The 18,647-nt window shown below is 45.5% G+C and overlaps 1 protein-coding gene across 5 annotated transcripts in view; it reads left to right on the top strand.

The window, feature by feature from the left end:
• Positions 1-18,092, top strand: part of LOC131197696 (protein kinase C and casein kinase substrate in neurons protein 2-like) — a 64,674-nt gene extending 46,582 nt beyond the window's left edge. For all 5 annotated transcript variants that reach the window (XM_058182064.1, XM_058182067.1, XM_058182065.1 and 2 more), the window contains 3 exons: positions 7,447-7,544; positions 11,791-11,885; positions 16,362-18,092. In XM_058182064.1, the coding sequence (XP_058038047.1) occupies positions 7,447-7,544; positions 11,791-11,885; positions 16,362-16,477 (309 nt within the window). In that variant the 3' untranslated portion in view covers positions 16,478-18,092. The remainder of the gene's footprint in view (positions 1-7,446; positions 7,545-11,790; positions 11,886-16,361) is intronic.
• Positions 18,093-18,647: the final 555 nt, after the last annotated feature.

Raw genomic sequence — 18,647 nt, 5'->3', positions numbered from 1 at the left:
AAGGCCACAGGTAGCCAGTGCAGCCTGCGCAGGATGGGTGTTATACGGGAGCCACGAGGGGCTCCATCTATCACCCGCGCAGCCGCATTCTGGACTAACTGCAGCCTCCGGATGCCCTTCAAGGGAAGCCCCATGTGAGGCGTTGCAGTAATCCAGGCGAGCGTCACGAGAGCGTGAGTGACCGTGCATAGGGCCTCCCGGTCCAGAAAGGGGCGCAACTGGCGCACCAGGCGAACCTGGTAGAACGCTCTCCTGGAGACGGCCGTCAAATGATCTTCTAGAGACAGCCGTTCATCCAGGAGGACGCCTAAGTTGCGCACCCTCTCCATCGGGGCCAATGACTCGCCACCGACTTAACAATTGCAGAGATTCACTTAACAACTGTGACAAGACAGGTCATAAAATGGGGCAAAACTCACTTAACAAATGTCTCAGGAACAGAACTTTGGGGCTCAATTATCTTCATAAATCAAGTTCTACCTGTAGTTTCCAGTGAGAAAAAAAAAACCCACTGTTTAGTTTATTCTAAATCTAGATACTCTCACTTCTCCAAGTTGTTTTTTCCCCTCAGAAATAAAAGAAGGCTCTTTCTCTTAAGAGCCTTCAGGCTGACAGCCAACCGTTGTTTTGACAAAACAATTCAGCTGATAGCTAGGGAAATATTTCAGATTGTTTGATGACAACAGTAATCTCCTTCGTCCTTTTTTTGACAAGTTACCAGAAATATCTTGAGAGAAGTAAAGATTTTTGCTTTCATTTAACATCCCACTTACACCTCTTAACAATTCTGGCTTAGTGCCATAAAAATTAGATTATGAATTAAAAATTATAGATAAACCCCACAGTTTGGTTTAGGAATCTTCAGACCTTTCAGGCTGATAGTCTGATTTAATTAATTATGCTATTTACCTTTTTATTTCTTTCAAGATAAATTATAGGATTTTCTGTAAAAAAAATTATTGGCACCAAATGAAATATAAAAGACACCTAAGTTTTGATAGTCCAAGAATTCCTACAGCTACACTCTTCTCTAGGGTTTTGTATAGTCTGGCAAATGGGGCCTGGTTGAAGGAAGGCTTCAGGAATCTGTTTATATGGAATACAGAATAACAGATTTGGAAGGGATCTTGGAGGTCTTCTAGTCCAATACCCTACTCAATCAGGAGACTTTATACCTGGCTCTGCGCATGCGCAAGATGGCGGCTCGCTAGGTGAACGGAGCCGCCGACGGGATGATCGACGCGGGATGGCATTACCCAGACGGCTAGCCGAGCCGCCTGTACCCCCCGGCCCGCTTTGCCAGCTTCTCGGCAGCCGTGGGAGAGGTCTGCGGGCCTTTGGTGACACGGCTGCCGAGGCGAGGCCGGGTGAGGAGCGGCGACGGCGGCCATTTCCTGGGCCGTGGTGCGGGCGGCGCGCAGTCTGTACCCCCCGGCCCGCTTTGCCAGCTCCCGGGCAGCCGTGGGAGAGGTCTGCGGGCCTTTTCGGTGACACGGCTGCCGAGAGCGAGGCCGGGTGAGGGAGCGGCGAACGGCGGCCATTTCCTGGGCCGTGGTGCGGGGCGACGCCGCAGTCTGTACCCCCCGGCCCGCTTTGCCAGCTTCTCGGCAGCCGTGGGAGAGGTCTGCGGGCCTTTTCGGTGACACGGCTGCCGAGAGCGAGGCCGGGTGAGGAGCGGCGAACGCGGCCATTTCCTGGGCCGTGGTGCGGGGCGAGGCCGCAGTCGCGGATCGTAGGCCTGTCAGTCCATCATGGCCTGTGGACTGCGATTGCTGAGCGCTGGCTACTTTGGGTACGTTTTCTCCCCCCAGCCTGGTTATTTCGGGACGAAGGGGGTTATGACTTCACCGGCTTCTCCACTACCGGCTTTTCCGTTGCCGGCTTTCCCACTGCCTTCCCTGCAGGGAGGGGCTCTGAGGACGTTTTTACCCCACTTATGCCGTATCCGGGATTTACGGCCTATTACATCTGGCCGGCCTTCCTCAGAGGTGCCTGGCCCGGCTTCTGGGAAAGGCCCTGGATCTGAGGAGTGGCCAGGCCTTTGGAATGTGGGGCTCGCCTGGGGCTTGCCTGAGGATTTTTATCTTTGAACCATCTTAACCATCTTAACGAAGGGAACCATCTTAATGAAGGGAATTGGCGTGGTGATTATGGGAGGTGTCTCGACCATTTGAGACCTGTTTCTCTCACTATTATTTGTGCACTGTCATCTGCACTTATCTGGCCTTTTGGGACCTTTGGCCAGGATTGCTCTTTGGAATTATTGTGGAAGAGACTTGGAGACCGATTTGAGATCTAGCAGTGGATATACCCAGGAACAGCTGTAGACAGTGCCGAGGGTGGTAGAAGATCTACCCACCCACCTCGTTTTCCCCCATGGATTTTTGGACTGGGCTATTTTTTCCATCTTTCCATCTTTAGCCTATTTATTATCATTATTAGCCACCATCGGACGATGGGTATCCGTGTGAAGCACTATGGACTAATATTCTGCCATCCTGGACAATGATCATCTCCCGGCGACTGTTTTCCCCTAGCGAAGTAGTATTATTTCACGATTCGCCTATGTTATTCGGTACAGGAACTCTTGCGCCTGCGAGGTGCCCCCGCCTCGCAGGAATGGCCCGTTTTATTACCAAGGGCCGGCCTCAATGACGGATCTTGGGATCCACAGAGGTGGCATGCGAAGAGGAAGAGCCTTTGGGGGTTTTTAGATAGGGCATTTTTAAGGGGTGGGAGGGGTAGGGCGGGTGTTGGGGGAAACCCGCCGGGTGGGGTATCAGTTCTCGCATGCTCGTGGCGGTGAGCTAATAGGTCCAAGGTTATGGGGAGTTCAGGTTCCATTGGTGGAGGGTGGCCTTATTTGCACGGTTGGGGGAGGGGGCAGATTTGGCGGAAGCGGGGGCTCGGATCGTGTTAAGGGGGCGCGCGCTCGATATTTGCAGGCGATCGCGCGCCCCGAGCCCCCAGACTTCTCCCGTTCCCCGGATAGCCAAGACCCTCAGAGCCTGGGCCTTCGGCTGATGTTATGTAATGCACGGTCCGTGGCCAATAAGGGCCCCCTAATTTTCGACCTTAGTCAGGGGGGTGCCGCGGACTTTATAGGCATTACGGAAACCTGGTTGGGCGCAGAAGGGGGCGTGCCCCTGGTGCAGATGTGCCCACCAGGTTTCCGTGCATTTCATCAGCCGAGAGCCCAGGGTAGGGGTGGGGGGGTGGCGGTTGTGATTAGAGAGAGTCTGGAGCCGAGGGAGACCACTGTACCTCAGATTGTCGGGTGTGAATCCCTCCTTGTGAAGTGGGGCCATAGATGTCAGATGGGCTTGCTGGTCGCGTACCTGGCTCCTTGCTACGTGACAGCTGCCCTGCCCGAGCTCCTGGAGGTGCTTGCTGGGGTGGCAGTTGAAACCCCCAGACTTTTAGTCATGGGGGACTTTAACTTGCCTTCTTCCGGCTCGTCATCGACAGCAGCTCGGGAGTTCATGGCTTCCATGACGGCCTTAGACCTGACGCAAGTAGTTGATGGCCCTACCCACACCGGGGGTGGTACACTCGATTTGATTTTTGTCTCTGGTCAGTGGTCGAGAGATCTGGACTTAAAGGAAATAGTCACCGAACCTTTGTCATGGTCAGATCACTCTCTCCTTCGCCTAGACTTTCTGACCGCCACCCAACACCGCAGGGAGACGGAGCCGATGCGTTGGTTCCGTCCCAGGCGCCTGATGGACCCGGAGAGGTTCCGGACGGAGCTTGGGCCATTCCCTGAGGGTCTGGCTCACGGCACGTCTGAGGAACTTGTTGCGGCCTGGGAACGGGCCGCGGCGGGGGCCTTAGATCGTGTCGTGCCTTTGCGGCCTCTGACCCGGCGCAGGTCCCAACCGCCCCTGGTTCTCCGAGGAGCTGAGGGGATGAAGCGCGGAGAAGACGCCTAGAGAGTTCCTGGAGGTCTAGCCGCTCAGAGGCTGATCGGACACTAGTGAAGTCCTATACAAGGACTTACCTAGTGGCATTGAGGGAAGCGGCGTTGCTACGCCTCCTCCCTCATTGCGCCGGCAGATAACCGCCCAGCCGCCCTGTTCCGGGTGACCTGCCCTTCTTCACCAGGGGAGCGGGATGACCCGCTGCAGGGACGTGCTGAGGAGTTTAACGGTTATCTATACGATAAAATCGCTCAGCTCCGGGACGGGTTGGACCAAGATTGCAGTGACTCAGGTGAGGCGTCCGAGGGTGGTCTTGGTGACATTGTCTGGGATGAGTTTGACCCTGTGGCTCCGAGGACATGGACAGGTTGTTGAGTAGACTGAATGCCACCACGTGTTTACTGGACCCGTGCCCTCCTGGCTGGTGCTGGCCACTCAGGAGGTGACACGAGGCTGGCTCCAGGCGATTACGATCGCTTCTTTGGTGGAGGGTGTCTTTCCGGCCGCCTTGAAAGAGGTGGTGGTGAGACCCCTCCTTAAGAAGCCTTCCATGGACCCGGCTGTTTTAGGTAATTATCGTCCAGTCTCCAACCCGCTCGCGAAGGTTGTAGAGAGTATGGTGGCATATCAGTTTCCCTGCACCTGGATGAAACCGCCTATCTAGACCTGCTCCAGTCCGGTTTCCGGCCCGGTTACAGCACAGAGACGGCTTTGGTCGCAGGATGATCTCTGGAGGGCCAGGGATAGGGGTTGTTCCTCTGCCCTGGTCCTATTAGACCTCTCAGCGGCTTTCGATACCATCGACCATGGTATCCTGCTGCGCCGGCTGGAGGGATTGGGAGTGGGAGGCACCGTTTATCGGTGGTTCTCCTCCTATCTCTCCGACCGGTCGCAGTCGGTGTTGACAGGGGGGCAGAGGCCGCCCCCGAGGCGCCCCACTTGTGGGGTGCCGCAGGGGTCGATCCTCTCGCCCCTTCTGTTTAACATCTACATGAAGCCGCTGGGTGAGATCATCAGTGGTTTCGGCGTGAGGTATCAGCTGTATGCGGATGACACCCAGCTGTACCTTTCCACGCGGACCACCCCAACGAAGCTATCAAGTGCTGTCCCGGTGTCTGGAGGCTGTACGGGTCTGGATGGGGAGAAACAGGCTCAAGCTCAATCCTCCAAGACAGAGTGGCTGTGGATGCCGGCATCCCGCACAGTCAGCTAAATCATGCGGCTGACCATCGGTGGCGAGTCATTGGCCCCGATGGAGGGTGCGCAACTTAGGCGTCCTCCTGGATGAGCGGCTGTCTTTGGAAGATCATTTGACGGCCGTCTCCAGGAGAGCGTTTACCAGGTTAGCCTGGTGCGCCAGTTGCGCCTTTCTGGACCGGGATGCCCTGTGCACAGTCACCCACGCACTCGTGACGTCTCGCCTGGATTACTGCAATGCTCTCTACATGGGGCTCCCTTGAAGGGCATCCGGAGGCTGCAGTTAGTCCAGAATGCGGCTGCGCGGGTGATAGAGGAGCCTCGTGGCTCCGTATAACACCTATCCTCGCAGACTGCACTGGCTGCCTGTGGCCTTCCGGTGCGCTTCAAGGTTTTGGTGACCACCTTTAAAGCGCTCCATGGCATAGGGCGGGTTATCTGGGACCGCCTGCTGCTACGAATACCTCTCACCGACCCGTGCGCTCTCACAGAGGGACTCCTCAGGGTGCCGTCAGCGAGGCAATGTCGTCTGGCGGCGCCCAGGAAGGGCCTTCTCTGTGGGGCTCCCACCCTCTGGAATGAACTGCCCCAGGACTTCGTCAGCTTCCGGACCTTGGACCTTCCGCGAGCTTAAAACATATCTATTTAATTGCGCAGGACTGAGTTAGATTTTAGTTTATGGGTTTTATCTTGGGTTTTAATTTTTATATTTTTAATTAAGGCTTTTGAATAAGTTTTTTAATTGTTTTTAGAATTGTATTTATTGTATTTCTTGCTTTTAAATGCCTGTAAACCGCCCTGAGTCCTTTGGGAGATAGGGCGGTATATAAATATAAACAATAAAATAAATAAAAATAAAATAAAATAAATACCTGTGATGGCGAACCTATGGCATGTGTGCCGGAAGTGGCACGCAGAACCATCTCTCCAGGCACACCAGCTGTTGCCCATTGCTCTTCTTCCGGCATGCACATGCGCATTGGTCAGCTGGTCTTTGTGCGCACGGGAGCACCAGAAACCGGAAGAGTAGTTCCCTGGCGTGCATGCACACGCGGGGAAGTTGAGCTTCTGGTTTCCGGCGAGCGCATATGCACCGGCCAGCTGGTCTCAGCGCATGCATGCGTGCCAGAAACCGTAAGACCAGGTGACCAGCGCGCATGTGCATGTCGGAAACTGGAAGCTTAGTGCCAGGGAGCTGCTCTTATATTTTCCGGCGCTCCCGTGCGCGCACATCAGGGAGTTGCTCTTCCGGCCTCCAGCACTTCCCCGCATGTACGCGCACTCCCATTTCGGCACTCGGTGCCAAAAAGTTTTATCAACACTGCTTTATACCATTCTAGACAAATTGCTATCCTATCTCTACTTAAAACTTCTAAGCACTGAGCAGCCACAACTTCCAGAGGCAAGCCATTCCACTGATTAATTGTTTTTTGAGAGTTATTAACGGCTTTTGAGAAATAGTGACTACAGGTAGTTCTCAATTTACAGCCATAATTGAGAGCAGAACTTCCATTGCTCAATGAGGCAGTCATTAAGTGAGTTGTGCCCAATTTTGTGACCTTTTTTTGCAGGGTCATTAAGTGAATTGCATAGTTGTTAAGTGAATCCAGCTTCCACTATTGAATTTGTTTGTCGGAAGCTGATTGGGGAAGTTGCAAATGGCAGTCACATGACCCTGGGACACTGTCGTAAATATATCACAGTTGCCAAGTGTCCAAATTTTGATCATGTCACCATGGGGACACTGTGACAGTCATAAGTTCAAGCAGCAGTTGTAAATCACTTTCCCCAGCATCTTCTTAACTGAACAGTCACTAAACAAATGGTGGTAAGTTGAGGTCTATCTGTATTCTACAAATACAGGTCAAGAGGAAAATTGCAAAATAATACTAAAAATTGTATTAAAAATTGCACTAAAAAAACCTACTAAACAAATTGCAAGCAGGTTTTGATGAAAATTTTTCTCATTGTGTTACTTTATTAAAGTTCCCATACATTTTTCAATACTTTTTTAGAAGGGCAGATTTTATTTTTCTTCTTGGACTAGCTACCATCCATCTCTTGAGATAATCTCTTGATGGAAAATCCACTTCACTTATCTCCAAAATATTATAATGCTTTTTGTGCTGTGGTGATTAGAGACTTCCTGCGAGTGACTGACAGATCCAACTACCCGAAAAGGTATCAGCATCAACAAAGTTCTGCCTTTTGCAAGGCTGCCCTTTCGATTCCTAACCGCTTTCAACTTTGCTTCTTCTTTTTTATTCTGAATGGGATGCAATCCAAATTCAGATTTCACGTTTTCTTCCTCTCCTCTCCTGCCACCCAGGATTGGAGTCCTGATCATGATCAGCCACAAATGAAGATCCAGAAAACTAAAGAACCAGAGAATGTGACAGCCTGCAGCATCTCCCCCTCCCAGAGCTGGTGAGTTGTATCTCCACCTTTCTCTTCCTTCTCACTCTCTAAAATCAGTGAAAGAGCTAAAACAGTAAAATAATGTTGGACAATGTGAATCTTATAGTGTCCATCCTCCGAACTCAATAAACTTCATCTTCCCAGGATAAGAGGACTTCTCCTTTCAAGGATTGCTAATTGGTTCAAAATCAGAAAGCACAGAATAGAAATGGATGGACACTTTTCCCGATTGGAGGGGAGGAGGGAACAGGAGCTGGAATGATTTTGAGAGAGCTACAAGCTGCCCAGGTTTGCAGATATGATTAGAAACAAGATGGTGAAGACTGGAAATAATTATGACGTGATTGAATAGTCAAATGGCAACTATAGTCCAGTTTAAGCAAGTATAATGCAATGCCCCAGTGGAGCAGAAAATCCTAACTTTGCATAAATCCAGAGATGATTTAAGTTGCTTATGACTAACTGAAAAAGGATATTGGCCTCAATACTTGGTGAAAACATCAATTCAGTGTGTAACGTTGGTAAAAAAAAATCGAATTCCATCAGCAAGAAAAAGGACTGAAAATTGCCAACATTGTAATACAATAACACAAATCTGTTAACGTTTACAGTTGAAATACCATATATAGTCCGTCTGCCAGGTTTAAAAAGGATACAGTAAGTTAAAAAAAAGTGTAAAAATGAACTCCCATATGATCTGGGGGATCAAACATTCTTCCTGCAAGAAAAAACTGGAATATTTGAACTTGAAAAGAGGAGATTCACATGTGGCATAGGAAAACCCTAACTCTTAAACATTAGGATCAGGGATCATCCAGTGAAACTTTAGATTTATATTTAGAACAGAAAGAAGCATGGGCTTCTTTATAGACCATATAATTAAAATATATGGCTGTCACTGAGATACAGTGATAACCACAGATTTGGATGGTTTTAAAAGTCTTTGGGCCTCTATCAACTACCTTATCTTGGGGGGGGGATCAGAGGAACAATGGGGAGAGGGAGGAACAAGGATTTCAGAGACATCTGGCTGACCACTGGAAAATTGTGGTGTGATACAATAGGGTAGTCTTTATGTTCTTAGTGATTAAGACACTCTTCTACTGAATTCTTGTAACCTCGTAAAGTTAGTGTACATGACAGCAGCAGGAAGCCTGAAATTAAGAAAGGGTGATTTGCCTACAGCCACTTACGGTACTTATCTGATTAAGGCATAACACCAACCTATGATTTGCTTAATCATTATCAAATAAGCCACATTTGGCTGAGTTTAAACTCAATGCTGAACCATAAAGCACAGTATACAAAACAGAATGGTTGGATTCACCCAATATGCGTATGTGGTTTGGGTTTAGTAGTTGTGAAACTGTTGAATTTCATCACACACACACACACACACACACCCAAAAAATGAGTCAGACTCTCCTTGACTGATAAGTCTACTCCAATGATTTTGTGGACTTCAACTCCCAGAATTCCCCCAGTCAGCCTGTTGCATCATATTCTCTCATATTATCCATTTATCATTGATAGGTACGAGTGGAAGTGGGAAGGTACCTTCTCACATGTGAGCAAAGGATGTAATAATTAAAGACAAAAGAGATTTAGTTGCTGTGTTGTTATTATAACATGAGTGATGACAAGAAGACAATACTTCTGGTTGGGATTTAGTTTTATTTGGAAGGCATTTTTCAGGTTGTGGCATTTTATAACCCTTTATTTAAAAAACATTCAGGTTAAGCTTAACTATTTCATAATACAACCAAATGTTCTATAGCCATTTTAGAAATTTGTGCTGATTATTTTTCTGCAGTAAGTTATTTTGAAAGTTTATGTTTTACTAAAAAAATAACTTTACTTTCCAAAGAATTGTGACTCTAAGTTTGCTTTCAGGATCAAGGAATATTTGAAGAGTAATGTTGCTCCTTTACTTAAGAGAGCGATATCTACTTTGTAACGCAGCCCTGAAATTATAGAGCTATAATATATTCTCTCTGCTTAACCATGTCAACAGCACTTGCAAAGTACAGGTAGTCCTTGAGTCACAACCATAATGGAGTCCTGCAACTGCAGTCATAAATTGTGACAATCGGAAAGTGAGTCATGACCAAACCTGATTTTACAACATTTTTATGGTGGTTATTAAGTGAACATTGAGGTCATTAAGTGAATCCATTGTTCGCTATGGGGCAGTTTTTGCCAGAAACAAAAAGTAAACTCCAGTTCCCAGAAAAATGATTTTAAATTATGGTTGGGTGAACACAGGACATCAGTGTGGATGAGTTGCCAAACAATCAAAATGCAGCCATGTGATTGATGCCGGGGGTGGGTGGGAACGAACATCAGAATTTTGCATCCAGGTCATAAACAGGTTTTGGCAGAGGCCGTCGTGACTTTGAACAGTTGCTAAGCAATCAATCATAAATCGAGGGCTACCAATATAGGAGTACGAAGCTAGAAGGAATAAAATGCTAACTTCAAAATTAAACTTGTTCTCAATTTATACTAAGACAGGAACCATTTTTTCCAGGAATAAGCACTTCCCCTCTTAGCAAGATTACTAGGCCCAAACAGTTTTGGAACATAAAATGAGAGATTACAAACCCAATAATGTAATAACCATGCAAGGAGTTTTTTAAAAAAATTGATGAAGACAATAAAAGAAAGATTTGCAAGTTTCACTGCAAGCAGTTTGTAAATAAAGATTCAGTCATTCAGGCCAAAAGTCTCAGTTTTAATAAATGTTGGTCCAATTACTATGATTTAACCCAGTGATGGCTAACCTTTTTTTTCCTCAGGTGCCAAAAGCGTGTGCACGACAGCGCACACGCACGTACCCACACACACACAATGCAATCTCCCCCGTGCTCCCCCCACTCCTGCACATGCATGCGGGACACCCCCGCATCCCATTTTGGACCTAGCAGGCTTCCCTGAAACCTCCTGGGACCAAAAACAGGCCACAGAAGGAGGGGCGTGCTGCACTCCTCGCACCTGTGCATGCACACGCGTCTCCCACATGCACAGCAGACCCGAAAATCATCTGGCTGGCGGGAGGTGCATGCACATGCATGGTGGAACTGACCTAGGGTGACGGTTTGTGTGTCCACAGACCTAGGTTCGCCATCATGGATTTAACCTTATGAAACTATAAGCAGTTCTATGAAGCTGAGCTCTGCTTGTAATTCGTAAGTAACCCAAGCAAATAAAGAGACAGAGGTACAGAATTAGAATGTAGATAAAATTACCCCTCAGAAGACTAACTAAGGAGTCTGTCACAATTTTACCCACTTCCTGGTTTTTTTAGGCCCAGTGACATTGAATCTGTTCTCAGGGACATGGTGATCCATCTCTCTTGCAGACCAACAAGCCAAGACTTCTTGAAACAAAGAAATTATAAGTAGTTCTCAACTTACAATCATTTGTTTGGTGCCTGTTCAAAGTTACAACGGAACTGGAAAAAAAAGTGACAAGAAGTTCTCACAAAATCATTACAGAATCTTTGTGGTCAGGTATTCAAAATTCAGGCATTTGGCAACTAGCATATATTTATGATGATTGCAGCATCTCAAAGTTATGTGAATACCACTTGCAACTTTCTTAGCCAACTTCTGACAAGCAAAGTCAATGGAGGAAGCCAAATTTGCTTAAGGATCACATGATTTGCTTACCAACTGCAATGTTCACTTAATAATGTAAAGATTGCAACAAAGATTGTAAAATTGGGCATGATTCACTTAATAACCACCTTCCTTTGCAGTGATCCCAATGTGTGTGGTCCATAAGTTAAGGACTATCTAGAATCTCTAACTTCCTCTTCCCGGAATCTCATCTTGGAAAAACAGTTCCTGTATTTTTATGGAATCCTTAAGAAAGTTCAACTAGCTAGCAGGTCATCCAAATTTCAGAATCTCTTTAACTACCGGTATTTATAGATCTTCAGTCCTTTGTTAGTTCCTACATTTATGATTATCACTCACATGATAAAGCAAAGAAATGACCAGATGCTAACATTGATGATTCACAGAAATCCAAATATCTCCATTTGGCCATGAAATTCACTTGGTGATCTTCAATAAGTCAGTATCAGATCTTCTTTATACTTCACATTAAGCTATAATATAACAACACATAATGTGGCTTACCATGTATATTGCTTTAGCTTCTTGTATGATATGCAGAAAGACCAGGGTAGGTATCATAAGCAACGGTTGAACAAGGTCACTTATAGTCACATTCTCCCTCCTTTCTACAGCCCCAAGCCAGCACCTGCACCAATAGCAGGACAGCGGGTTCGTGCTGTGTACGATTATATTGGCCAGGAAGCAGATGAGCTGAGTTTCAAGGCAGGTGAGTGTTATCTTCATAATCCTTCCAAAAAACATCATTCGTCAAAGAAAGTCTCATCTCCATAGAGACTGGCTGATATTAAAATGGATATGAATCTGTTCCAACCTCCTTAAATGGACTCCAATTTCCCTACTCTTGCCATCTATATAATTCCATTCATTTCGTTTTGGATTATAAGCCCCATCCTATTTTTTTATGCATGCACTTAATATAAGCCCTCCCCAAAAGTAAGCCATAGTGAATGGGGGTGGGCGTGGCCACCATAGGAAGATGCAAGCACACAGATCTGACGGTATCTGGCTGCAGCCTGCACAACACAGCTGAGTACCTGTGCAAGCAGCAGACAGAGGCAGAGGCGCAGGTGATCTGGACATGCTGCGTGGGCTGTGGGAAAGCCAAGCAGTGATGGGCCGCAGTGCCAGCAGCCATGGGAGGCTAGTCTTCGCCTGGCGATTCTGGCAGCAGACAGAGACAGAGATGCAGCGGGAGGTAGGTGACCCAGATGCGCAGGCTGTGGGAAAGCCAAGCAGCAGTGGGCCAGAGTGGCAGGAGGCCATGGGGGGCAAAAACTGCCCTTCCACCTCCTGTTTTGCCCAGCACAGGCATTGCAGGCTGGTCCTTTTATTTCCAGGCCGGCCCTGCAGGTCAGATTTAAGTACCCCGCGGGCCAGATGCAGCCTACGGGCCTTGAGTTTGACATCCCTGTCCTATACCAAAGTGGTCAGGATTAACTGAGAATAGTCCTGCCTCTTCCCAAGGGTGCTCCATGCAACTTAGATACAGTGCTATCTACCAACTCTTCAGATGACAGAAAACGATACTAGCGTAACAGTTGTTGTCCCACTGTTGAATGTTATTCTGTCATAGAAGAATGCCATTAAATGGCATCCTTGTTTACAGTGAACTAAGGAAAGGACATGGAGGGTTCTACTGACTTTGGTTTCCTTCTGTCCCACTAAACATACCAGCCAATGTACTTGAATGGGTTGAGGCTGGGTAACCAGTGAGTTTTGATGGAAGATTAGAGCAAAGATGGGCTCCTGTCTGTCAGAAGTTATTTCAGCCAGGGTTGAATAGAGTGGTATTAAGCCTACAATTTTATCCAGACAAGACACACAACCAGGAGTGCTAGTTCTAGCTTTATTGTAAGGTGTTTTGGTTTTGGTTTTGATTTGTTTTTTGTGCCCTTTGAGTCATTGTTGATGCTAACCAACCGCCTGGACTAGTCCCTGCAATTTTCTTTGCAAGATTTCAGAAGTGGTATGTCATTACGTGCTTCCTGGGGCTGAAAAGGTACGATTGGCCCAAGGTCATCCAGCTGGCCCAGTGCCTTAATCACTACTCTAAACTGGCTCTCTATTGTGATGCTACATTAGAAGAATCTTGCGAGATGAAAGTATTCTCCCCTTCTTTAATTTCCAGAAAACTAAGGAGAGTCCCATTTGAAACATCTCCCACACCATTTCCCCTTCTGTGGCTGAGCTATCTTTTCATGGTAATTGCTCCATCTGAGATTCTCCCTTTTAAAGTCATCCAGGGATACCAGGGATCTCCAACCTTCGCCATTTTAAGACTTGTGGACTTCAACTTGAGTTAAAGTCCACAAGTCTTAAATTGGCCAATGTTGGAGACATCTGCTTCATACCATCTAGACGAGATGGGCAGCATACAAATCAAATCATAAATAAACAAACAAGCAAATAAATAAATGCAGGAGAAAAGAGGAGCTATCTCTTTTTCACTAGCCTCAACCTATGTTTCTCCTTAGTTGTCCACTGGATGGGTAAAGACTTGACTCCCTCCTTCTCTTCAGTTCCACTCAGCCTGGGGACCTACTGCTAAGACTGAGAGAGGTGGCAGGGGAAGGGGGCAGCCAATTCATCATTAGTATTCTTGGGAGACAGGCTAGACTTAAACTTTATCCATTCCCACCTTTGCAGTACGGAAAAGTGCTTTATCTTCACTACAGTTGGCAGTAGGAATTTTAGTTTGGATTTGCATAAGGCAGGTAAGATTAAAGTATTCCTCCTTCTTGCCTCACAGCCCTATTGAATATTTATTTGTGCTGATTCTAATGGGAAACCTGTTCCCCTTTGTCCAATTGTGGCCGATCAGCAGAGTAGCTAAGTTCCTTCGGTCAGGAGACCATGACCAAGGATCTTCTCCTTTTTGTGTGCAGAGGGCAACACTAATACAGGTTCATTTAGTGATGTTTGAAGTCACAAGGGCCCTGGAAAAAGTGACTTACAACTGTTTTTCGCACTTACAACTGTTGCAGCATCCTCATGGTCATGTGGTCAAAATTCGGACTTTGGCAACTGACTCATGTTTACAATGGTTACAGTGTCCCTGAGTCTTGTGATCACCTTTTGCAACCTCTAGCAAGCCAAGTTAATGGGGAAACCAGATTCACCTTAACTACTGTGTTACTTACTGAACAACGGCAGTGATTCACTTAATAAATGTGGAAAGAAAGGTCATAAAATGGGGCAAAACTCACTTATGACTTCCTTAGCAACAGAAATTTTGGATTCAGTTGTGGTCATAAGTCGAGGACTGCCAGTAATATTTATGAACAAGACAGATGCCTTACAAACCAAACATAGAAGGCAAACATCATGCCTACTTCTTCCAGCGTCAGAGCTGTTACTGTATACCAGATCTCCAAGGTACTTCAGGCCTCAACTAACTGACATCCCTGTCTCTTGTTCCAGAACATAGACTCATGCATACACATCATTTCATCCTCTTACTCATTAAGGCTCAGCAAGGCACATTGTCTCATTTTCTCAAAGCTGTGGGGGCTGATTCTCAAGAGATCTTCCCCAAACATTACTTTTCCTTAAGGAAACATCAAGACTCTGGGCCATTAACAAGCAATCTTCTGAACAAAGGCATGGCTAGCCAGCAACCATAATGCTATTGTGAAAGTATTGTAACACCACAAGAACAACAAGTTTAGCTACAGTTGCCTACTCGTAGGCATAATTGAAACTGGTGGGCATGCTGGCTCCCTTAAGCAATATCTAACCTGAATTGGGAATTGAGGAAGTGGCAATCCACCAGATCTGAAGAGTTGGGAAGGATGGGAAAGACAATTCTGAAATCGGATTGATTTCAGCCTGCTTTTAGTTAACAAAAATATATCATAGGTATATTATAACTGCTTGTTTTTGACGTGTTAAAACTTGAGATGAGATGAGTGGCTTTGAAATTATGAGTGTGTGTGTGTGTGTGTGTGTGTGTGTATTCTTTTACTTAAAATTCATGTTAATAAAATGCAGATAGGAAGATGGGCCTGAAAAAGGATGTAATAAACAAAAATTTAAAAAAAATATTACCATCAAAAAATATTTTATCTTGATCTTTTGTTTAAAAAAAACAAAAATTCATTGCTCTAAATCAGGGGTCTCCAACCTTGGCAACTTGAAGACTTGTGGACTTCAACTCCCAGAATTCCTCAGCCAGCAAAGCAAAGCTGGCTGAGGAATTCTGGGAGATGGAACCCACAAGTCTTCAAGTTGCCAAGGTTGGAGACCCCTGCTCTAAATCATTGCTTGTACAGTTTTTCTTCCAGCACTATATGTTAATTCTTTTGATAAATCTCCATGCTTGCACAATCCACCTTTTTTGCTTTAATAGATTCTAAATTAATCGCTGGGAATATAGCCAAGAAAAAACAAATGCATTCCCAGCACAGACATCAACCCAGAATCATATTAACAGTCTTACAAATTCTAAATGTAACAATACCAAAACAAGGGTAGTATTAATAGCAATACTGTTTTATGTATCTGTTTTATACATATCTTCAACTTTACAGTTTCTTACAATAACATTAATAAATATTTAAAAGGTTTTCACTTTTGGAAACCATCTTGGGGGAAAAAAATCTGAAAAGCAACCTAGAAATCCTAGAATTATTTTAGAATATGTACTAAACCATTCTCTAAAACAGGTAGTCCTCGACTTATAACCGCAATTCAGTCCAAAATTTCTGTTGCTAAGTGAGACATTTGTTAAGTGAATTTTGTCCCATTTTACGACCTTTCTTGCCATAGTTGTTAAGTGAATCACTGCAGTTGTTAAGTTTGTAACACAGTTGTTAAGCTTCCCCATCTATATGCAGAGTGGGATTCGCTTGTCGGAAGGTTGCAAAAGGTGATCTCAAGACACTGCAATCATCATAAATATCACTTAGTTGCCAAGCATCTGAATTTTGATCAGGTGATCACGGGAATGCTGCAATGATCATACGTTTCTTTACACGTAAGTGTGAAAAACGGTCATTAGTCACTTTTTTCAGTGCCATTGCAATTTCGAACAGTCACTAAACGAACTGTTGTAAGTTGATAACTACATGGTATCTATGGAAGTTGTGGACATTATGGCAGATCAGTTTATTGTCTCAAACTATTTCACCCTTCCCATTATCTGTAATAATTTATGAGATCCTTCCGTGCTTTTTCTTTTCAGGAGAAATTCTCATCAAAGTGGAAGAGGAAGACGAGCAAGGCTGGTGCAAAGGAATAACTGACAGTGGACATGTGGGTCTCTACCCTGCCAATTACGTGGAATCCATACAGGATTAGATAGAATGGGCAAAATCAGTGTTGGGGGGGGACTTACCTAATCAATAAAATTACATCTATATACAGGGTGGGATTGAAAATTTTCAGCTACCGGTTCCCTGTCCGGTTGCTCAGTGGGGCCATGGGTGTGTGGCCTACTTGGCCTCTTGCACCATGGCAGTGGGGGCATTTTCGCCTTCCCCAGGCTCTGGAGGCTTTCTCCAGAGGGAGGGCAGAAATGGCCTTCCCAGGTACCGGAGGCCCTCTGGAGTCCAGAAATGGGCCCATTTTCAGTCTTCTGGTACTTCTGGCAGGCTCATTTTTTGCCCTCCCCAGGCTCCAGAGACTTTCCTCGAGCCACCAGAAGAGCAAAAGTGGCCTCCCCTGGGCTCCAGAGGCCCTCCAGAAGCCAGAAATAGGCCTGTTTCTGGACTTCCAGTAGGCCCGTTTTTTGCCCTCCCAGAGCCTCCGTGCATGCCCTGCACTTACCTAGCATCTAAAATGGGCCACGTGGAGACTCCTGGGAGGGGGTGGTTGGGATCAGCCAGTCCTTGGAACAACCGGTTTGGCGAACCAGATTAAAATAACATCCAGTTCGCCCAAACTGGCTGACTCCCACCCCTGTCTATATATAGTTTGTATTTCTGAGAGCACATTTTCCAAGACAGAAAGATGCAAAATTCAGTTCCTTCAAAGGTCCAGTTGCATTTTGATAGTCATGAAAGTTCTTAGCTTATGCAGGTGCAAAGTTCACCTTGAAAACTGTGGGAAATGCTAGTGAAATCTCAGAAGCTGCAATGGGTTGGTGGGTGGGTTCACATGAAAACTCACATGGGTGGTTCTGGCTTCTGCATTCAGCGTAGCTTTTTGTCCCTTCCTTTAGTTGTAGAATAAATGAATTGCAAAGCAAGCCCTCTGAAGCTCCATTTACATATTGTATTCACAGAAAGCAAGCCTTTTGTCCTTTTGAGGGTGGCACAAATTGGTAAAATAGACTCAAATAATAAGATTCAGAAACAAAGCTATGTAAAAGTATAGTCACCAAATTTCTCTACATAGCATTGTAAGTAAATACAAACACATACTCACATCTACTGGACACATACATCCGGTCTGATTTACAACTCTGTATGCCGGCAGATTTTTATGTGCTTACGTAGTTATTCATCCTTTCTTCTTGTTTCTCTGACAAACAAACAAATCAAGATGCCTTAAAGCTCTTCTTTATTTGCCACAGAGCACCCTGCCCTGAAGGGCTGGTCAAACTTCACAAGAAGCACAACAAGAAAGATGTCTCACAATCCCACAAATTTAGTCATATCTTAATCCAAAGATCTGCAACATGTGAGATGAATATACATTTGCAAATGGCCCTCACATGGCAGGTTAGTGAAGCATGGGAAGTTTGTAGGACCCAACCACACCGTTCTTTCAACACATCCTTGGATCACTGATATTTGGGGAAGAAAAACAATTCAGAAACAATTGCACTCCATCTATAGAAGTACAGTCCATCCATCAAAGTGTGAAAACAAGGCTGAGAAATAAGATGAATTTGTGAACATCTGTGGGTTGTTTTGTAAAATTGATACTTTAGTAGATGTGGATTTTGGAAAATAAACAAATAAGCATGATGGCCAGTTTTAGTTTTCTTTTTATTTCCAAGTTCTAGTTCTTATGACACACATTTAATCTTACAAATACATGGGCAGGGCTGATGAAATCCAGTTGGTCTACATGTGACTTGTTCCAGCAATTTATTTACACTTTTCTCAAGGTATCTATTCTCAGTTTAATTGATAATAATCCAGAAGCTGAGTTAAGATACAGTATGTATGTCATACCAGTTCTAGCCCATGTGGTTGATCTCCAAAAGCTAAGTGGGGTTTAAAGCTGGTTAGAACTCAGACAAAAAGCATCAGGAAATCCCAAGGCTATAGACAAGACTGAAAGTTGAAAAACCATGATTGAAGAAGATAATGACAAAGCACTTCTATATTATAAGAAAACTGCATCGAGATAGACTTAGCAAATTTGAACTAGGCTCAAAGGAGAACATATCTCAACTGAGCTTTGCCTCATAGTCAACTGTCATTTGATTTTCCCACTTCAGATTAAATAAATCTCCCTTTAAACATTAAAAGAGGCATTACAAGGCATTTCTCTACCCCAGGAAACATCTGAATCTCCC

This window comes from Ahaetulla prasina, chromosome 4 (assembly GCF_028640845.1).
Source record: "Ahaetulla prasina isolate Xishuangbanna chromosome 4, ASM2864084v1, whole genome shotgun sequence".
NCBI lineage: Eukaryota > Metazoa > Chordata > Lepidosauria > Squamata > Colubridae > Ahaetulla > Ahaetulla prasina.
This window is presented reverse-complemented; position numbering and strand designations above follow the sequence as displayed.